Here is a 22,192-nt window from a genome sequence, read left to right on the forward strand (position 1 = left end):
ATTTAAAAATATCCCCGCATGCCAGAGGAGTCCCTGGGTTAGTGGTGCCTTGGGAGAGCCAAGCACTTTCTCATGCTGACACCTGGAGGCCACAGCTTGTTCCTTCAGATGTTCCTTGCCCCCTTAGCAAGGGGTATTTTGAAGCAGCTCGAAGCTGAGCTGCCTTAAAACACCATCGAGAACATCCCCTCTCCCAGCCCCCGCCTCCGCCTTGTCAGGACCCCGTGTAATAAATGGCAGCTCTGTGGGTTGCAAGGCTCTGCCTGCTGTCTCATTCTTCCATGTTTTATGCCCCTGCAACATCTCTACCCTCCACCAATGCTGTAAATCCTTCAGAGGTTGTTCCTGCAGCATAACACACTGCCCTGTAAATCTTTCTCCTCCTCTCTGAGAGCTGCTGGTTCCTGGTTCAGCATTGCGGCAAGTGATACCCCAGGGCAGGGGGACACATGTATCACCCACCAAGACACAGCTATTCACATATGTCAGTGTGGGCTTTCTTCCTCTCCTCCAGGACCACTGCAGTTATGGAGAAAGGAAAGAAAAAAGGGGGGTGGGTGGCAAAACCCTCCACATTTCACTTCAGAAAAAATTTCTCTCTCGGTTTTTACACTTGGTCACCAGAACAGCCTGGCTGCTGGTTTGCAACTTGGGCTGATACAGTCCGTTTCCTAAAATAACGGGGGATTGTTTGAGGGACTTGTTATCCTCTTTGGATACTCGCGAACAATTTTGGAAATGGCTGAAACTGGATAGCCGCGGACGGCAGGCTGTCAATGCACTGGGGGTTAGAATGCCTGCATTGATTTAAAGCTCATTATCTTGTTACAAAATATCTTGGTGCAATCAAATAGTACATGGCGGAGATGGCTTTAACTCTGGCCAGAGCCAAATGTCACATGGACTTGCTTGGAAGCTGCCTGTGGGCGAGATGATACCCATGCTGATGGGCACCAGGAATTTGTGAAGCTTACAGTGGTGGAAAACGGGAGGAGTAGAACTGAAGCTGATGGGGAGATTGATGGAGAGGGAGAACCTGGCAAGTGAACAATTCCTCCTGGCGTTCTGTCAAACCTGGTGTGCATTGTGGTTGCACGGCACTGACTTTCTGCTGGGATTTCACAACCACTCTGGATTCAGTGCTTCAAACCAGGAGGCCTTCAAGGAGGTGGTAGATCTGGGCTATCTACTACACCTGACCACATCTAGGCTGTTTGCCACTAATCGTGGTGCCTCAGACTCTGAGGAGGGTTTACACGCCCTGTTCCATCAAAGACTTTGTTAGCATGCTGGTACCTCTCCATTTCGTAGCATGAGTAGTAGCAGTGGAAACAGGCCAGTTCTACAGCCTGGGAGCACAGAGGCTTGGGAGCATCTGTCTCCAGCAGTGGCATCCCTCAGGCAGGCGTGGGAGCAGTCTGACCTAGGGTGTAATGTAGGAAAAGCTGAGCTAGCCTACAAAAGATGAAAGCTGCTCAGAAGGCACCCTCTGCCTAGAGGAATTTGGTGGTCTGCATGCTCATGAGGGTTTGTTGTGTGAATTAAGAATTCTCCCACCGCTCCCAATGAGAGTTTGCAATGCTGAAGATGTTTCAGGGGTGCTAGAGGACATGGTCTAACTTCAGGGCGAAAACAAAGAGGGGAAACCCACCAAATTTGGTTTCTCAGCCCAGACCACCCTTTACAGTGTCCTCAGCGAGTGTAGAGTTGAGCCTTCTTTTATTTTAACTTTCATTCCAGTGAGGGGAGAGGCTCCTACTGTTTTCCAGGTGAGCAGCAGAATGGTCGGGCAATTCCTACCACAATCTGACTTGAGCCAGCTCCCTTGGGGAGGACTAAACCTCAGTCTCTTGGACTGGATTTTCGTCGGTCAACTTCTGAAATTCAGCATCATGGACCTGGGAGTGCTTTGGGAAGGCAGGCTCTGGGGATGGGCCAGGATAGTGCCCCATGAGCTTGCTTGGACTACCATGAACCTCCCAAGGAACAGTTCCAAAAATGACCTGGCAGTGTCTCTGCATGTCCTTGGTTGACACACCAGCTTACAGATATATCCACTACTGTCACCGTCCACTTGTGTTATTTTTGAGCGGGGGATTTCTTGAGTCGGATCCAAAGCTGTTCTGGAATTGCATCTCAAATATGCAGTTGTTTATGGCTTCCATAGCTGGAGAATGAGGAGCTATAAATACTGGCATGTTTGGTTTTTATTTCTACCTTTTATCATTTGGATCAAAATCTTGGCTCTTTCTGGGCCTTAGTTTACCTACTGTGGGGGGAGCAGATGCTGTTGCATCCGTGCAGGTGAGCGCAGAGGTGTAAGAAAGGGTTGTGGGTGACAGGTTTGAGGCACAAACCACTTTTTGGGGCGTTTGAGTGGGGTGACAGGGTGGCTACTGCGCTCATGGCCCTTGGGTGCCTTCCGTTCACAGTGTTGTTGGACTGGAGTAGGACCCAGTGGTTTCCTTTTCAGGAAGAGAAGGAAGAACAAGGTGTGCTCATGGTTTCTACCTCAACCATCAGACTGGGAGTCTGTGGTGGGTTCCTGCTGTTTGGTGTCCCCATGGTAGCAGTACTGCTGTACCATGGTGATGGTACCTCCGTGGCCTGTCCAACTCCTGCTCTCTTTCTATTTTCAGGCAGAGTCTGCTTGCAGAGTGATGGCCACCAAGCTGGCCAGATTTGATTTCCTTTCTTTAATCCTGCCTTGTGCCACCTTCTTCCATCATTCCTTGCCCTCCATTGTGTCCTCTCCACTACCAGTGATGCGTGTAGAGCTCGGCATGCTTGACATCACTCAAACTTTTCTCAGACTGGGGTTTACCTCAATTTCCTCAGTTTTTTTCCTTTCTTTAACCCTTGCTTTATCTGCAGTTAAAGCCACCTCCTCCTCTCTCTGGCAGGTTTTAAGGAGACAGCCTTCTTGTACGCCATCTCCTCCGCGGGGCTGACGCATGCCATGGCCAAGGCATGCAGCGCGGGGCGGATGGAGCGTTGCACCTGCGACGAGGCCCCTGACCTGGAGAACCGGGAGGCTTGGCAGTGGGGTGGCTGCGGTGACAACCTGAAATACAGCAACAAGTTTGTCAAAGAGTTCCTGGGGAGGAAGCCCAACAAGGACCTGCGAGCCAGGGTGGACTTCCACAACAACCTCGTGGGCATGAAGGTGCGTTGCGGACTGCTCGGGGTGGGGGTTCACGCTGCTGTGGGGGCAGTAAGGTGCTGCGCTTGGGTGTGGAAACAAGTGTGTTGGATGCAAAATGCCTGAAGTGATCCTTCTGCTGGGGGGGTGAAGTCTCAGTTATGGGTTTGTGCCCTGGTTTTGTCACTGTGCTTCAAGAGTTGTGCAAAACTGTTGGAGGGAGATCCACAGGAAAGAAACAGGACAAGGTCTAGAAAACATGGAAGGGAGGAAAGGTCCAGGTCTAGAAGACATGAGGTGGGGACAAAGATTGCTTCTGCAGGGAGGAGAGTGCCTTACACTACAAAGGGATGGAAAGACAGGTTCTTCAGGCTTCCGTGAGGTAGGTGGGACAAGGAAAAGGAGGAAGGATTTATGCTCCCTTAGCAGAGATTGAGGGATCCTTTTCTTGCAGTAGCTTGTGGAGCATGGACGGTCTAGCTTTTCCATAGCCAGGTTTCTTTAAAACTGGCTGGACAAACACCTGGCAGGGAACCAGGATGGAGATACTACTCTGACTGACCTCAGTCCTAAAAGTCCCTTCAGCCTTGTTTTCTGGCAGAAGCTTTCCATGTCACGTCGAGCTGCTGGGTTGGCAGCTGATAGTGCTTGGGTGTAGAGTCCCTTTTTATTTTTCTTTTTTTCTTTCTTTACCCATTCTTATCCTCTCTGCTGGGTGTCTTTCTGCGCCTACACCATGTTCTTCCCACCAGCCTTTACCTGCGTTCCTGGGAGCCTCCCTGCAGGACTGATGTGAAGGACAAAGCGTCTGCGATTGCCAGGTCATCCCAGCGAGAGAGGGGGAAGAAAGAGGCTTGCCACCTTCTCCTGTAACCTGCTTGGCTGTACCTAGCCTAGAGTTGCTCAAATATGAAAATCCCTCAGATTGGCCAGCACAGGTGCCTAGGATCAGTGTTCCATTGCACCAACCTCGAAGGGGGACATACTGTAAAGCTATAAATAGCCTTTGAGCCTTGTTATTGTCCGTGTGATTGGATGGGAGGGTTGGGGCTGGGATGGGAGACCTGGGTCTCCAGTTTCCCAGGCAAATGCAGCCCAGCCAGTTGTGCATTCTAGGAATCGCCACCCCAGCTCAGTTGTTCCTGTGTGTATGCATAAAATGTCATTCCTCACGATGGAGTTGGGGCATCGGAGAATGCCACCAGTGAGTGCTGGCCAGCAAAAAGTCTCCCCCCACTCACCACCACCAGATGCTCCTAGACAGCGCTGAGATCAGGATTAGAAATATCCTGGATTTAGCTGGTGTCTGGCTTTGGCTGACAGCTTTTCTGCCTCTGGATTAAAAGGCTCAGTACCTCTGAACTCCTGTGGCAGCTCTTTGACGTGTGAAACGGGCTTTGCAGGGTGATGAAATTTGTTTTAATCCTTGTGGTTTGTTGTTCCCAAGGGCCTGTCCCGACTCTTTGGAGTTGGCTGTGTAGCAGATGGGACTTAGAATGGAGAAGGTGGTCCATGGAGGCTGTGATTTCATGCTGGAGATTTCTGTGAGATGTCACAGTTCTCCTCCCTTTCCAGACCCAGATAATACTGTCTCATCAAAACCTACAAGGTTGTGGCTTTAGGTGATGTTGATGTGTTCTTGTAACTCCATGAATATCTCCCTTCCAACAGTGGTGGGGCTGAAAAAAAACTTGCCCAGGGGATTTGACTTAACTTCCAGTGCTCTCTACCCCAATAGCTGCGGTCAGGATGCCCATATGGCTGAGACCCAGTCTTGGATTTAGGTTAGGTGTCCTTATTTGTCATCTCTGCTCTATGCTATGTGACTTTGAGCTAAACTAACTCCAAGGATGAGCTGGAGAAAGTGAATCTCACCTTTCTTCCAGTCCTTTCTTGTCCTGATGCCACTGTGAGTTAGTTCCTAGGGGAAGGGGAGATGTCAGGGACTCTCTTGAGTCCTCTGCCTCCACTTCACTTGGCACCATCAGGCTCTGGTCATTGGCAGTGGTTTCTAAGCACTATTGTAGTATCTGCAGCTAAACAGCTGAGTAACAGTTGTGACGGTTGTCCAGACACAGAGCCCTCATGGCCATCCAAGTCGGAGACCTCTGCTGCAGGTCAGTGATCTGGTGTTCCTATTTTTGTCCACCCACGCTATGTCTGTCGAGTTGATAATGCTGTCTGATGGCTTTCCTTGCCTATTTGCAGCAGTGGTTGGAATTATTTCTGTTCATGCTCCTAGAATATTGTATCATAGTGTGGTTGAAAGGCAAGCCAAGCAGTCCGCCAGGTTCACACCACCATCATAAAGTTGGGCAGAGAACAAGCAAACTACGCATTGGGAAGGAAGCGTTTTTGGAGGATGATGGCTCAAGATCATAAGGATATATGTCTTTATAGACAGGATATGTGGACCTAAACCACTGGTGCAATATGGTGGTGTTAAGGTGATGATCAGAGGTGTTCAAGTCAGAGATGAGGACCCAGGCTGGCTTCGTAGTTGCAAGGTCAAAACTTGCAGCGCTTGCTTCATATTTCAGTATCTTGAAGCTGATTGAGGGGAGCCTGAGCACTGACCTTCTTGGTGTGGTTGATGGATTGTCCCTGGCATTGCCTACACTTGGGTGTAGATTAATACCAGGTTCATGCTTGCTTCCTCCTGACCCCACTGCAAGTGCAGCATTGGTGGAGGACGAGAGCTGCTCAGCAGGCAGTGCTAGGTTCCCTTGCTGAATTTACTGGTATCTTCCTTCATGAAGACAGTGAGTTGAATACAATACTCGGCACATTTCCTCTACTCAGTTGCTCCAAAGAAGCTGCCCGTCAGCTAACTGCTGCCATATAGAATTTCCAACCATTGAGTAGCAGGAGATGCTAACCTAGTGGCTATGACAGTCTGAAACCACTTTGAACTAACCTAGTTTGGTTATTTGAACAATAACTCAATATATATATGGTGTGAATCACAGGCAGCATAGGAGTGCGGATGGCATTGATTTATGCCATTTTGGAACCGAACAATTTTGAGCTGGAGTGCTTATTATATAACTAGGATGCTCTTATAGCCTCTAATGTATTAAATGTCATTGTGAGTTTCCAAAAAGATGATTATGGCCATTTCAAGCAGGAGCTGAGATGCAAACCTGAATGCCTTTCCCAAGGCTGTGCAGCAAACCAGCGATGGAGCAGGAGGCTGAAGCCTAAATTCCTGCTCAGCACCCACTGCTTTTTTCCTCCAACAAACCGCAGATTTTATGTCTTTGTGAAGCCATACAAACTGAAACCTTTGCTGCACTACAGACTGCTCTGGACTGGGCTGAGGATAGACAAAGACTTTGTTTTGCTACGGGAGCTTGCTGCAGTGTGGGTGTACTCACAGCGTGCGTATGGATGTACGTGTGTGTTCGCTGAGGGAGTGGAGGAATACCTGTTAAAGATAGAGCACAAGCTTGGTGGTCTCCTCGTGATTCTTAAGATAGAATCCTTCCCGTCTAATTACTACCAACCATGACAAAATGTATTAATAGCCCCCTGAGACCCAGCAAAAAAAAAAAAAAAAAAGGACCTGTGCTTAATTGACCAATTTGGCAACCAACCCTACACCCTTCTGGTCAACACGGCAGTTTCTCCATGGTGTCACACTAGCAAACAATCTGTGTATTTCTGTGAGGGTGACATTATCCTATCCCACCTAGTTTTAGTGTCTCTTGGTAGACGTTCTCATTTAATTATTATTTTACTTCTGGTTTTTACAACCTTGATGGGCCGACTGTAATTTTGCTGCCACCAATGAAATAATCACTGAACATGTTGTGCCTGTGATGGCTCGCAAAGTTATATGATATGACCTCAATCGCTAATGAAAGGGCGAGCTTGTCTAGTGTGAGGATGAGGTAATTAGACCAGGACTTCTCTAGCCTTCTCTTTATTGAAAAGTAGGAGCTCTGAATAGACCACTTATTAAAAAAGCAATTTCCCTTCCTTTGCCAAATCTACTCCAGCTCATTCAGCTATTCTTTCAGAGGGGTCTTGGGTGGAGAGGGTGTGTGGTGGTGGGGAGATGTGTGTATGCGTCAAGGGGATGGGGGGCGGTGGTGATGATAGAAGTCAACTGTATTAAAGCTCTGTTGCCAGCAATGAAGTTTCCTGGCTATATTAAATGAAGCACAGACAGCCCTGCTAAAGCTCTCTTCTCTATATCCTCCCCCCTTTTTCCCCCCCTTGTACACACAAGTGCAGCCCTCTTTTGTAACCCATTAATGAAAAGTCGGAATATTAGAGCACTCAATTAGTTCCACTGGGCTTGAGTAAGTGATGTTTTAATTAAATTTGCCCAGTTTCTCAGCAAAGTATCATTAAACATGACTTTCCAACTCCCTCTCTGGAGCGTTGCTAAGTTTCTTAATCCCAGGAGTGCTGACCTCTTCCAGAGGTATGTCTGGTCAAGCATGTCTTACAGATCCAAGAGGCACTATTAAAGGGGGCTGCTGTTACCCAAGGAAAAAAATCTGTCACATTCCCATTTCTTTTTCCCTTTATCCTTCCAGAAGGAGGGACACAAGCAAGCCTTTGCCTTCAGGACCCTGAAGTCAGGGCCCTTGAGAGCCAAGAGTGCTTCATGCAAAACTATGGGAAAGCAGAAATGGAGAAGAAGAAAATTTCTCCCTCCCACCCCAAAGGTCTGTCTTTAGACAATACCCCCTTGGAAACTGGTTCCCTTTGTGAAGCTTCCTAAACTGTTTTTGCACGTTACCAATCCATACGTTTTGTTCTGCACGGACTACGTGCATGTTTCCGAAGGAGCCTTGTCACCCTTGTTGCTGTCGGGTTCAAGTCCAGACCCATCCTGAGAAATGTTATGCCTGCATCTCTGAAACAGTGTGGGATGCTCTGGAGAGGATAGTGGGAGGTGCATGGACTTTTCCTTGCTGATGACTTGCTCGTTTTGGAAGTCCATGCAAGGAATGGCTTTTTCCCTTAGGCAGTGCTGGCAGGGATCTGTCTCGAGGGCTGAGCGTGCCTCCTGCGCTGGAGACAGACTCTCCATATCAGGTAGATGTTTGCCCAGCTATCATCTGTCTGAGGAACTTCATGAGCTATCACATAACATGTTATCAGAGCATACCACCCTCCTCATTTCTGTATCTCCATTTTATAGAGGGGAAATTGAGACCCAGAAAGATTAAGTGACTTACTAAAGGTCACACACAGGCGTAGCGAAGCAGAGACTTGCACCCTGGTCTCCTGTTGCAGAGACAGTGTTTACAAGCACTGCCCATCCAGTCTCATATGGTTCCTACTAGCAAACATGATTCCAGTCAAACTCTATAGTCAAACAGGCGAGTTTAAATGCCAATCCCTCTGTTTTTCTGCACCCTCAAAGTGTAGTAATTGTTCTTTTCTGTGAGACAAATCCATATGAACTTACTAGTAGAGCTGGTGCGTGGAAAACCCAAAAGGAGACATAATGCATCCTTTAGGGGGGTGTTTGCAGCAAGAAAACTAGCATCACACTTCTACTGAGGTACAACTGAAACCTAGCAAAGAGCAGCCTCTCTGAGACTAGCTCTTGACTTTGTACGTACAGATCAGTTTGCAGGACCACCACTAGTAATGATTGCTCCAGGTTGTGACAGGTAGGAATGCACAGGCATGCTCTCTGGATTTTCTGCTCCTTTCAGGCTGAGGTGGGCTCAGCCAAAGTCTTTCTAAGGGCTGGAAATCAATGCTCTCGAAAAAAACCTGCTTGCTGTGTCCCATAAGTAACTGCAGTTCATTGTTTATGTGGAGCTTTCTTAGCACGTGAAGCATACTAGGAATACTGAAAGGGAAAAATACTTTTAAAGTTCTCAGTCTAACGTTGGGTTGTGTTATTCTATGTTTAAGCATTTGTATTTTAACACATATTTCATTAAAATGTGAGTGTTCATATTTTTAAAGAAGGAAGACTAGTGGAAAGGCTAAAACTGCTCTGAAAAAAGTTTCAGAACAGGCTCAAAAGAAAGGATTTTTTTTTTAACAAGATGAAGGAAAAAGGGAAGAAAAGGAAAAGAAAACTTCTAATAACCTGTGAAACTTATAATTTGACCAATGGCCAGTGTTAAGGGACAAGTCTGGTCTTCTAGTTGTTTGGGTACTCTGAAGGAATGGAGACTGTGGCTGCTGTCCAAACTAACGTTAATATTTGAGCTGAGAGAATAACTAAGCCTATTTAAATTGAAGGAGGAAGCATATCTTGAGGATGGAGGAGATGCGATTTGTAAAGCAGCATCCCAAAGCCCCTTCTGAAGTAAGGCAGAATGCAGGCAGGCTTTTTCCTGGATGAGCTGAGCCTAAGGAGGGTCGTTTGCTCCCTCCTCTCCCGCAAACCATAGCGAATGGCTTGAAGCCTGGGAGCCGCAGACCAGCCATGACGACAGCAGAGCTATAACCGAGGAATTCCCACGGCTGCGTGTCCGCTTCGCACTGCTGCTGCCCAGACAAGAGTTGTCTGAAAACCACCGCCGGAGCCCCGTGACCCAGCTGGGAATGAATGGGAATCTGTCCTCAGTGTTTCAGCTAAAACACTGAGAAATTGTGTGTTGCAGCATGTCTGAGACTGATCATTACGGGGGCACTTAGTCTGAGCTTCGTAGCAAACCATTGTTGTGAGGGAGGATTACATGTTGCATAGCAATGCTCTGCTGTGATCCCTTTTCCCTATGGCTCTTGTAAAGCCATTTGGGCAGGCGGTCTTGCAGTGCTATCTAATTTCTTCTTAACAGCAAACACCAATAAAGACTATTCAGTCTTGCTCTATCATAATTGTTTTCCCTGTTGTGCCTTTGTCAGTATTTGGTATTCTCACGACGAGAACGAAGGGAGTTAGTGTTCCTAAGTTAAACTAATTTGCTCAAAGAGCTTTGTTTTCCTCCCAGACTGCTCTCCTTTTTGAGACTGCCAGACCCGGGGCTTGTCCAAAGGAGAGTGGGAGGATGCAATTTCGATGTGTGATGCTGTCCCTGAAGCACTAGCTATCTTTGCTCAACTTTGCTTTCACGGTAGATGCTCTCCACAGCATATAGTAAGGACTGAAATGCACACTTGTGGTGTCTTCTCCTGAGTTACTACAACTCTGCCAAGGTGTGGTATCTACAGCACTTAGGCAATAGGGAGCATGACATATTTCGTGCTTTGGATTTAAGCTGGTACAGTTTGTTTCCCATCTGTGATGTATAGAAGCATGCATGTGGCCACTTACCTTGGTGTAGATGAATAAGTGGTGATGCCACATGTGCTCAAAAGAGGTGCATGTCTCTGCAGGATGGAGGCGGATCAGGCTTTGAACTGATGTGCCTTGGAAAGAAAGCAGGTGCTACCTGTGGCTCTGGAAATTATAAACTTGTATTAAAAATCTTATTCTGCCTTGTGTACCCTAGACTTTTTGGTAATAACAGTGAAGTTACTCTACCCTGGAAATCCCTCCAGGTTTGGAAGCATGATCTAGACATTTACCCCTTTGTCCCAGATCCCAGCCAGGAACGGTTTTGCCAACACTGCTCTGAGCAACCTGCTGACTTGGCGAAGGCTTGCAGTGCTTCCTGCAGGAATGGGTGGATTTAAGTGTCTCTGACAGGAGCCTGCAACAAGAGGAGGAAGGTCTTTGTGGAAGCAGGGGAACGAGAGGGGAAACAGAAGGGCTTTGCCAAGATTCATTTTAGCCCGTGGGTGGTTAGGGGGCCTGTAGGCAGCAGTTCTCCATCATGCATCGCCTTGAGTAGCTGCATCGTGACTGACAGCAGCAGGGGAGGCTGGCTGGCGAAGAAAGTTTTCTAGGATTTTCACTATAACTGCCTCATAACATTCTCGAGCCCTTCTCGGTCCTTCAAGGAGAAGTCTTATGAGGCAGTTGGGATGCACCACGCTTGCACGGTGGCCGTATGAAAATCCGTGTGCTGGATTTCAAGAACTGGTGCATTCATGAGAATGGATACAATGGAAACCTTTTATGCTTTGGTTCACCAGCACACGACATCTAAGCTGTCCTACCTACTGCTTAACGAGTAGCTAGAAGTGGGTGAGGAAAAAAAAAGCAACAGACTGGCATTCATTAGGGGCTTTGTTCATTACCATTAAAGCTCAGACAAGGAGAACAGGGTTAATTGGCCTAAATATATGCATTAGTACCCTTTAAGAGACCTTTATGCTCCTGGAGGAGCAGCTGGTGATGAAGAGCAAGGTTTCATAGTAGCTCAGATAATGCTGGATGCTGATATTTAGACACCTAAATTCATCCCAGGGTGTGGGATTCTGCTCACAGGTTCGGATACCTAAACTGTGGTGCCTCCATCTGAGCTCGGTCCCCAGGCTCCTGTTGGTAAAGATGTGGTCAGCACAGCTGGTGGAGCCTGGAGAGCTGTTCAGTGGGGCACATGCAGGTGTCTGCTTCACTGCAGGATCCTCTGCCTACTTTGGTTCCACTCAGATGGGAATTTGGAGTTGTTTCTCAAACACAGGCGTTCAAACTCAAATGCCTGCTTCGGTGAGGTCAGCGCTGGCCGGCTGGTGTGATTCAAGTGCCTAAACCCACGTGCCTATTCCTGAGTGAAGATCTGCTGCCATCTGCTAGCTGCTGCTCTGTCAGGATCTGGATTTCCAATGCGTTTTGTGCCATATCTACCAGCCCCATGTGGATGCCTTGGATATATTGCACTTGCAACGTCTGCTCTGCCGCTGAGCTCGGGAGAGGTGGCTCCTAACAACAGCAGCTCCATCTCCAGGTTCCTTTCCCGCAGTGTGCCCACCAGCTGAGCCAGTTCCTGTTGGTTACTTGCTTTCCCATCTCTTGTACAATGGTGGTTGTCTCCTTTTTCCAGGTGGAGCAGACACAAAATGGGCTGGGGGAGGTGGAAGGCTTGAGAAAAGCCTGAACCGATGAATGACTGCAGTGTGCAGCCCTTCTGCAAGTATCTCAGCAATTTCATCCAGTTTGCTGATGGTCTGGGCGTGAAATCAGGTGTAGGAGCTTTGTTTCACATGAACTCATCTCTCACTTCTGGACAGCCAGTGAAATGTGAATTTACATAAGGGACAGTATGGGTGAGGGTTGGTTTTTTCCTTCCTTTTTTTTTTTTCTTGGTGTTGAAACGTGTTCTGTATGCTCTTGTCTAACATTGTGGGATTTCTTGCAGAGTTGGCTAGACACTTTGGCATGCAAAGCGTGACAGCCCCTAACCAAGCCGGCCCAGCTGAGTACTATAAGCAGTAACACATCTCTCTCTGTAACCCGTCACTTGTTTGAATGCTACTGTGTATTATTGGATTGCATTTGAAAAGGTCTTGGCTGTCGCAGGAATGAAGTGTGACCATTGGCCAGGCTTTGCTGAAGGCCGTATTATGCATAGGGTCTTTCTAAAAATGTCTCTGTAATATCAGGATTGGGCCAGACCCCAATTCTGAGTCCATGACCTATTGCACATTTGCACATGGTGCTCAGCAGGACTCATGCAGCCAAATAATTAAGAACCGGATGGTCAGGACATGGACTGGAGCCAGTCTGCTGCTGTCAGGAGGCCATAGTGTAGGCAGATGCCATAATGGGCAGAGGGGGGAGATATTTTTTTTTCTTTTTTAGATCCCATAGATGCCCAAAGGAAGGGCGCTTTCAGTAGTACCTTGACAGGAGGCAGCTCTATAAACCAAACTCTGTTCTAACTTGCTATTTTAGGGAGTGGTTATACTTTACCCATGTGAAATCAAAATGTAACCTATTTTTGGGAAAGGGGTGGGGAGAGAGAATTAGAAATATAAAAATCTGTTTATAATCCGTGGACAAAATGTAGGTTATCTGTGACTGTCCAAATAACATATCTGCTCTCATGTTGCCCCTGGAGGAGTCCCAGGTGTAAATCTGTCTCTGGAGAAGGTGGGAGAGAACTTTCAGATGACATTTATAAGGAGATGATGGATACGCTTTTGTGCCATGAAGCATCTTTATTGCAGCCTGATTGAAAAGGATGGGATCCTTTGTTTAGCATCAGCCAGTTTATGTGTATGGGGTCCTTTACAGCACCCAGGGTGGCTGTTACCACCTTTGTCTCTCCCCAGGATGAATAACCCTTGGCTCTCTCTTTGCTTTCTTCTCTTCCCTTTCTGATCCTGCTGCTCCTTCCCATCCTGCTTTTTCTGTTGAAAATAACCTTGCCTTTCCATTCCCTCCGTCTCGTATGGGAACACTCTCATTCCACCGGCTCTGATTTTCCTCCTGTATTTACACTTTGTGGTGGTCTGAAGAGAGCTATTCCCGTGCACGCTATTCCCAGGCAAAACCTGGACATTTTGCTATATGGAGACTGACTTTCTTTTGCTTTGGGAATAAATTAAACATGCACATTTACTTTCTGATATCTGGAAGGGAGTTATTTCCCTCCTTTACAGACATGTGTGATGAGTTGTATTTCTCATTACAGCACTCACTGCAAGTGTTTGAATATTAAAATAAAAAACAATATTAAGTAATTCAGAAAGGATTTGAAACCAAACCTTGCCCTCAATAATTGTAGTCCAGAGGCATAAGCAGGCAAGAAGTTTAACATAAGAGTCCTGATGTGGAGGGAACAGAATCCACTTTAGTTTCCAAGGGTTTAAATGCTTTCCCTTTGTTTTCCACATGGAGTTTGAAGACTTTGGTCATAAGTGCTCTGCTTTTTTTTTATACATAGAACAAAATACACATTTCCATCCCAGTTGAAAACACATTATAGAATGTTCTACCAGTACGTTATGGAAGTTATGCGAGCCTGGGACTTGAACCTTGCAGCCTGTTCTTCCCTGGACGGTGGCTTGTGTAGGCAATGTTTGGGCACCGCAGCCCCTGAATGCCTGTGTGATTGTGGCGTTGCTCCACACTCTTGCCTGGTCAAATCTCAGACCCTCCTCACCCTGAGGTGCTGCTGAAGCATCAAGGCAGCAGTTGAGGTTCCTCAGCCTGACATGGTGTAGCTCCTCTTTGTTCCAGATGGGGCAGACAGTTCAGCCTTTAGTGCAGGGTGTCTGTTCCTATGGCCAGAACTGATAATTTCAGGTCGCTCTATCTCCCTGCAGAGCGACTGCCCCACATCATCTCTCTGGTTAAAAATGGGAGACTGCTCCCCTAGTCCTCCCTGCAGCCACCAGCCCTGCTGCGGTCCCCAGGGGTCACTGCCTGATGGGCTGGGTGCCGAACCCACTGGGATGGACTCTTCTCACTGCAGCATTGACCCACATTTCATGTTTTTTTCCCCCTGACACCTTCTGTGTGAGAAACCAGCCTTCCAGGCTGCCTACAGCTGGTGCCACGGGCAGAGTAAATCCTGGAGGCTGCGTGAAAGCACCTGGAATGACTGAGCCCTTCACACAAGGGTCTGTTTCCTGTTTCTTCACATCTTAATTTTGCAGAGAAAGGGAGGGCAGAGGAGGTGGAGGGAGCCTTGGGCTTCACCCTGCATGAAAACATGGTTCGTTAAATGTATGTTTGGCCAGCAAGCAATGGCACTCTGTTTTTAAAAGCACATGCTGGCTTCTTCACTGCTAGCAGAAAAAATTGGCAGGTCTTTCTGAACATGCTGCCACACTCTGGAGTAGGATCTTGAACAGAGGTTGGAGAGATGGAAGCTACCTGGAGGTTGTTTTGAGCTGCTGGTTTTGGTGATGGTGATTCAGGCTGCTGTTCTTGAGGGCTTAGATATTTATTTCAGCTCCATGAAGGTTTTTCCTCAGTCACAAAGTGGACCGGGTGGGATGCTATGCCTGGTCACTACTGGTGGAACAGCACAGCTTAACTGTGTTTCCACTGAGCCTGCACTGCTAATGGGGGGCAGCGTGAGTTGTGGTATGGGGAAGGTTCCTACTGTCCACACTCGTGGACACCCCACCTGTGTGTGCCACAGCAGCATTCTCCCTCTTCTCTCCCCTAAACCAACTTCTTCCACTTTTGTTACGTATCTTCTTGTTAAAATAGATAAATAGGTCTTAAAATACGTATTAATCTCTTAGTTGCATCATACCTCTATCTACGTAGATAAGTGCCAGTACTGGACAGCTGTTGTATACCTTACTAGTATCATTAACTAGCCAATAAAGCAATATTCTGGCAGGTAAATGTCATATTCCTGGGAAATGGGACTCTTCTAAAACAAGCATTTCCTGTAGTACAGGTTTTCTGTCCTCTTCCAACAGAGGGTTGTTCTATTGTCATCAACTTTGTGTTCTAGAAGTGTCTTACAGCAAATGTTGGTGGTTGTTGTTTTTTTTTTTTTTCCTCTGTGTCTTGATTTTTTCCCCCATAACTGATTTTCTTTTGGGGCCGTGTGTGTCTGCAGGTCATCAAAGCTGGAGTGGAGACAACCTGTAAATGCCACGGCGTATCTGGATCCTGTACTGTCCGAACGTGCTGGAGGCAGCTCTCTCCATTCCATGAAATAGGGAAGCAGCTGAAGCAGAAGTACGAGACATCGCTCAAGGTGGGCAGCACTACCAATGAGGCCACGGGGGAAGGAGACATCTCCCCACCCAAGAAGTCCAACCCTGGTCACAGTGATCAAATCCCAAGGACTACGGATCTTGTCTACATTGACGATTCCCCAAGCTTCTGTATGATGAGTAGATACTCACCTGGGACTTCGGGAAGGAAATGTTACAAAGACAAGAACTGTGACAGCATCTGCTGCGGGCGAGGGCACAACACGCAGAGCCGGGTGGTCACCCGTCCGTGCCAGTGCCAGGTCCGCTGGTGCTGCTATGTGGAATGCAAGCAGTGCACCCAGAGAGAAGAGGTTTACACCTGCAAAGACTGACGCGTCTTCTGCTTGATGGCAACCCTTGGTGACGGGCAGTGGCGATCTATGAGAACTGCATATGGAGACAAACAGGGTTTGATTGACCTTCTGGGATCTGAAAGCTATGTTGAGACATAAGCACTTTGTAGGGTACAGGTGACCCAGCTGTGTTGCTGTTTTGTTTTTGTTTTGTTTTTTTTTCCTGTAGACTGGATTTTAATGAGGTCCAACCATGTGGAAATAAGTGCCTGTCACACTGGGGTTAGACACCAGTTGACCTTCACCTTAGTCGTCTACGCAGTTTGACGGATCGTTTCCTTGGAACACCTTGATCGTTTCGCCAATCCTCCATGAACTCCTGGCCTGATATATTCTCTTTGGCATAAATAACCTATGCTCCTTTGTTCCTGAAGCTTACCCAGCTGCTTAGAGAGATAAGCAGATGCAAAAGGAAGATCTTTCTGCTTTCAATGCGATGGTGTGGGAAGCGGTCATTTATGTCCCTTTCTACAACTGGAGAGAGGCATGCAGGGAAAGCAGGAACAGCCCTGATGGTTCGTTCCTCTGCTGGGGCTTCTGCACGTCGAGCCCACCAGGCTCTGACAGAGCCCCCTGGCAGGTTGAGCTCTTTAACCACAGCTCCGTATCCACATCCATTGATCACCAAATACAGCTCAAAAAACATTGGGTCTACTGCGTTGCAGACAGAAATATATCCAAGAAAGAGGTTGGGAAGCCAGTAGAAAACCAGATGTGCCTGTCCCCTTCAGTCCAATCACATGTTTTTTTTTAAAACAATTTCATCAAATGCGGTTTCTTTAGCACTATCACCGTCTTAATTATTTTTTTTTAAAAAAACCACTAGATACTTTTGTTTTATTTTCGTTTTGTGCATGATTTATTTTTCTCTCCTCTTCCCACCTCTTGTTGATCGGATTCACCCTGTGGTAACTGCTTCAGAAATCTGAACTGGAACTTTTTAGTCTTATGCCAGCTGAATTTGGACGTGCATTTCTGAGTAGGACAAGAGAAACTGGAGCGCATCTTGGAATGTGGTGCTGTCTCGCATTGTATAGCAGCCGTTTTGGAGTGGAGAAGACTTCTGGAGGAGTTGACTGATTTTATTAGGTCATCATTCCATTTACTCTAAACTATGGCAGTGGTACATGACACAAGCTGTATGTAAACCCTATGACCTTAAAATATTTTTTTTTTTTAACCACTAGATTATGAACTGTAATTTAAAAATACAACTGCTAAATTTTAACCAACTCTTGGATTCGGAACAACGAATTGATGCAGAGACAAACTATCAAGTGGCCAGAGAAGCCAGAAATGGACTGCAGTGACTCTGACACTGTGAAATAGATGACAACCTTTAGCATTTCTTTTTTCCTTTGAAGAGGATACTTACAATCCAGGATTTGATGCGGCGATATTCTTCAGTCATATAGAAGTGGATTGGAAGCAGCTGGTGAATGCCTCAACGAAGCTTTCTAAGGAAACACTGGAGAGCGGAGGGCATTTTATTTTATTTTTGGTAGCAATTTTTTATTGTCCAGTAGTAGCAATTTCCACCAATTTGATAGAAGCCATTAATCTGGTACTCAAAAGAAGAAATCTGCCTGGAGTTTTTCAAGCAGTAGTAGATGTTAGCCAAGCAAAAAGAGAGCAGTTTCCCAAGATGGACCATTAGTTTTTCAGGTTTTTTTTCTTTTCTTTCTTTCTTTTTAATTTCCGCTCCCCCCCCCCCCCCCCAAATAGTAGCCACTAATATTTAAGATGTTCATGTGCATCTACTGGGAGGAGAAATTTTTTTTTTTTTCTTAGTAACAAATACTTGCAGTACAACCTGGCTCGTTGGCATCAAGTCTTGAGGTGGAGGCATGGGGCAGGATGGGATGTTACTGTTAGTAGCACTATGGTCTTGCAAAGTGAAGCATACTGTTTCTTTTTTGATGTTTGCTTATTTGCTGTACAATTCGGGAGGTTGGGGTAGTGCTGGAGCAGGAGGAATCCACACGCGGCGTTTGTCCCTTCCACCACAGCAAATGCACGTTGGTGCATTTGACGCAGAAAGTTTGCAGGAAGGTCTCGCAGCTCCTGGGAGATGCACCGCTTTGAAAGTCACCCACGAGCAGTTTATCTAATGGTTTGAAAAATAAACTGACTAGAAACCTATTGTTCAGTGTGTCCATGTGTGTGTATATATACACACACGCTGACACACATATATATAAATATTGAACGAACATTTATTTATTGTAAAGCCCTTCAGAAGGACCTTCTTATGGTTTCAATGTGGTATTATGTTAAATTCTCTTTCTGTCTCCGTCTCTCTCTCTCTCACACGTATGTGCAAACTCACTGTTACATTTCTGTGTGTGTGCTAGAATAGCTCTTCCCCTCCAAAGTAAGGCCAGATCCAAACCTGCTCAGAACAGGAGGATTTTTGGGTCTGAGTTACTATTTCTGGCTCCATTCTTTTTTTTTAAAAAAATACTTGTTCTTAATTAAAGAATGGGCTGCAATATATGTGCATTATTATTTTTATTATTATTAATTATTATTTTTATTATTGTTATATTTAAACCATGGGCCTCATTTTCCTTCTTTTCACTGGTGTCTCTGTCTCCGTTGACCTCGCTGGAGTAACTCTGCATTGCACTGGTGTGAGAGGAGAATGAGTCCCTAGATGCAGAAGAGAGGGCGGTGTTGGCATAGATATCATTGCAGAGAAATGCCTGGGTCGGCTGGGGATAGGGGCGCTTGGTGTGTTTGGCAGCGGGGGGAGAGAGAGGTGGGTGGGCAATAAGGCAGGCTGTCAAAGCTTGACTAGAAGAAAGCGGCAAAGAGTGAATGAACTACTGAGTGAAAGAGCTCTTCTGTGTATTATAATTCACGCACTGAAGCCTGGATGCTTTCTGTAAGTATTTAAAAAAAATCAAAAAAAAAAAATCAAAAAAAAACCACCACAAAAACCGAATTGTATTTATGTTAATGTGGATATATTACTTGCCTGTTATATATTGTAAATAGCAAGGTTTATTCTCCTGTGGTTAAAAAAAATTATAAATAACTAAATAGTAGCGAGGCACATGTGTTAAATGTATAGGCAGTGTATAAAATATACTAACACTCTGAAATCAGGAGAACTTGTCTTCTTGGCCTTTTGACCTAGGGTGGTAAAACATACGTGGGTTATTTTTCTTTCCCCCCCACCGCGTTGTGTGTGCTTTGGGTGGGGGAGTGTTTAGTCCCAGCGTTTTCCAATGTTTGCCTTATCTTTGAAGAAAGACTTGGGGGGCGGGGGGGGGGGGGGAGTGGGGGGCAGGGAGCGGAAACCTTGTTTTGGAAAAATCCAGTGGAGCTTGAGTAGGATGGAACAAGTAGCAGCTGGCAGAATTGACTTGGGTTTTCTGCTGGTGATAGATGTGTGTTGGGATTGCATTAACCCAGGGAGCAAGAGCTTCTGCTTGCGCCGTTCCGTACACGAGCTCAGAGAGCCCTAGATGAGAGACTCCAAAGCCCTCTATAAAACATTGCGTAGTCTCCAGTAAAACCCGTTTGTGTTCCAGCTCTAGGAAACTGGATTTTTCCAGAAAGGCTAATTCTGCCACCACACCATTGGATCTCCAGTGCAATTCAATGAAATTGCTCGGTTTTGTAAAACTACTACAAGAGTGGGTTTGGGTCCCTGACTTTTTCATGGTGTCGTTTCATATATATATATAAAAAAAAAGTGCAAAGCAACTTTCCCCCTTTTTCTTACCCCCAGAAAAACAGGCTTTTGCGGCAGATGTAACTGGACGGGTGTAGGGGAGGTTTCTGATCCCCTTTAACTCCCTGTCCCCCCAAAAGCGTCAATGTGTTGGTTCTCCTAAGCTGATCCAGCAAGACTTGCGAGATCAGTTTTGGGGTGGGGGGGTGCAACCATTATTTATATAACTTTTTTATTAATTTTTTTAAAAGAGAAGTTAGCTGATGGAAGAATATTTTTATTGAATAGTGCATTTAGTTATGTCAGAAATATAAAAAAAAATATATAATATTTTTGTAAACAAGGCAAACTGAAAATGTTTGCTGTTTTATATTAGAATTTTCTATTAAAAGAAATAAACTCCCCCACAAATAATTGTTGCACCCATCATCTGATTTTAACAAGCTTCTATTCTGTGTGACTGACATATATGCCGGATGTGGAGACATGCAAAACAAGTCCTAAACATTACGTTCTCACTGTCCTCCAGCTCTGAAAAGACTCCAGTTGGTGAAACAAACAGTGTTTAGTCAAAGGGGCTTGCTTTTTTTTGTTTGTTTGTTTTTTGGATTCTTGACACTAAAAATGAGTTATGAAGAATAGGTAGCTTGTAGTTAAAATACAAAAACCTAACCCGAAACTTGAAGCTTACCCTTTTTTAGTTGTGCATCCTGGTCTTGAGATGGCTCTGGATGGAGGAAAGTTGAAACCTATTTACAGTAACTGGATCAATAACTAGATGTTTGCCATTGATCTCCATTGGCCTGGGAAGAATGACTCTTAAAACTGTTGGGGAAAAAAAAAAATAATCTGAGTACATGGGAAGGTTAAATGAAGAGGACCAAATTCCAGACTTGATCTAACACAAGCAGTTTTTATCTATTTGAATGAGGCAGTGTAGAACTGGGGAGTTGGGACCTTGGTCAGCTGTGGTTCAGGAAGCCTGTCGTTCACCTTTGGAAGCAAGGATGAGTTATGGACCATCTGTTTCCAAAAGAGCTTTTGGGATTGCTGGTTTGGAGACCTGAGCAGGGGCAAAATAATTTCTGAAGTTGGTGTTTGTTTGGGTTTTTTTATTTTTTTTTATTTTTTGCGGCCAGCCAGCTCGTACACATCTGCCTTCCGTCAGCCCAGGTCTTGAATTTCTTTGTTAATTGTTTTTCAGCTGCCCTGTGTTAGTGAACATGCATTAGGTTGGTTTGGCTGTGGTAGGGTTGGACGAGAACCCAGATGAAGGGACAGATTTCTTGAGAGTACTTTCATGGAGTAGATGCTGCTTAAGGTAATTTTCTGGTGGATTATGGTGCCTGTGAAAAATTCCTCAGTTGATGTTGCAGTAAAATTAGGTCTGTTCTGTACTCAAACAGGTGCAGCAAAGCTCTTCGTTCCTGGTTTGCTGGGCTCTGCCTGCACATCTGTTGGGTTGAATCTGGCTTCCATGAGCAGCTCGTCCTGCCTTTCAGTTTTCAGGATGCTAACTAGGTGATGAATTTTGGAGAGCAACATTTTCCTGCAGGAGAAATGGTGCCTTTTAGGACCATTGCTGCTCGTGTAACTCAAAGGAGGCTCAGTACTGCACAGGATCAGGCCTGTAGAAAAGTGGTCATTGCTAAAGCAGTCAAACTTAGGGCCAGGGATATTGCCGTTGAATAGCTTTTAGATCTGTTTTTTGGTGATGAACATTGGATTGGACTGAGCAATTTACGCGTTCCAGGAAACAGAGTCTTTCTGAACAACATAGGACTCTGTAGTACCTGTGGGTGGGGAGGAAGAGCAGATGGATTTTGCAAGCACAGTTTAGCTCTGGTATCGTGGTGGGCTTCCTGTAACTGCATTTATTCAGGTGCAGGGAGTCAGTAGGGTTGAGGCCATAAGCGATTCAGACACAGAAAGTTCAGCAGGCTTATCAGGGGACACATCTGAATAACTCATTTGCCACAGTTGTTGCTGCATGTTTGCAGAAATGGGCAAACCCCTTCTCAACAGCATTGGGCAAGGTGACCCAAAGGGGCAGGAGATTCCTCCCTCACCCAGTCCTCCTTTTTGTCACAGGGTTGCTCAGGAAAGTGGGGGGAGATGCTGACATGCTTGGGGTAGCGGGACATTTGCAGTGAGCCTGGAATCATCCCTCGCTGGATGCTGAGCCCATGGTCTGCAGTCAGTGTGGCCACCTCCTGCAAGCGTTGTGGCCCATGGGAGGTGCCACTTTTCCCCTGTTGACAATAGAAGGGGATAAAGACACAGAAACCTAGGTTAATAGAAGTTAATAGAAGTGGGGATGAGTTTAAGACTAATCAAGTTATGTGTGGATAACCCTGCCAGCTCCTGTTGGGTATGGACCCATTCGAAACAGCATCACCAAACCAGCGCAGGAATTTTCCCTTGTTCCACCCTGCCGCAGTCTCTTAACGATGCCCTTTGAGGCCTGAATGTAAAGTCTAGGATTTGTTTTGCACACCTGGGATGGCATTTCCTTTTAAAGGGAGGTGGGAATAC

General features: G+C 46.1%; 1 protein-coding gene across 1 annotated transcript in view; it reads left to right on the plus strand.

The window, feature by feature from the left end:
• The window catches only part of WNT9A (Wnt family member 9A), a 56,547-nt gene extending 38,080 nt beyond the window's left edge, over positions 1-18,467 (plus strand). The window contains exons 3-4 of the mRNA XM_040592520.1: positions 2,904-3,166; positions 15,481-18,467. Of these exons, the coding sequence (XP_040448454.1) occupies positions 2,904-3,166; positions 15,481-15,954 (737 nt within the window). The 3' untranslated portion in view covers positions 15,955-18,467. The remainder of the gene's footprint in view (positions 1-2,903; positions 3,167-15,480) is intronic.
• Positions 18,468-22,192: the final 3,725 nt, after the last annotated feature.

The sequence above is a fragment of the Falco naumanni genome, chromosome 4, assembly GCF_017639655.2.
Source record: "Falco naumanni isolate bFalNau1 chromosome 4, bFalNau1.pat, whole genome shotgun sequence".
Taxonomy (NCBI): domain Eukaryota; kingdom Metazoa; phylum Chordata; class Aves; order Falconiformes; family Falconidae; genus Falco; species Falco naumanni.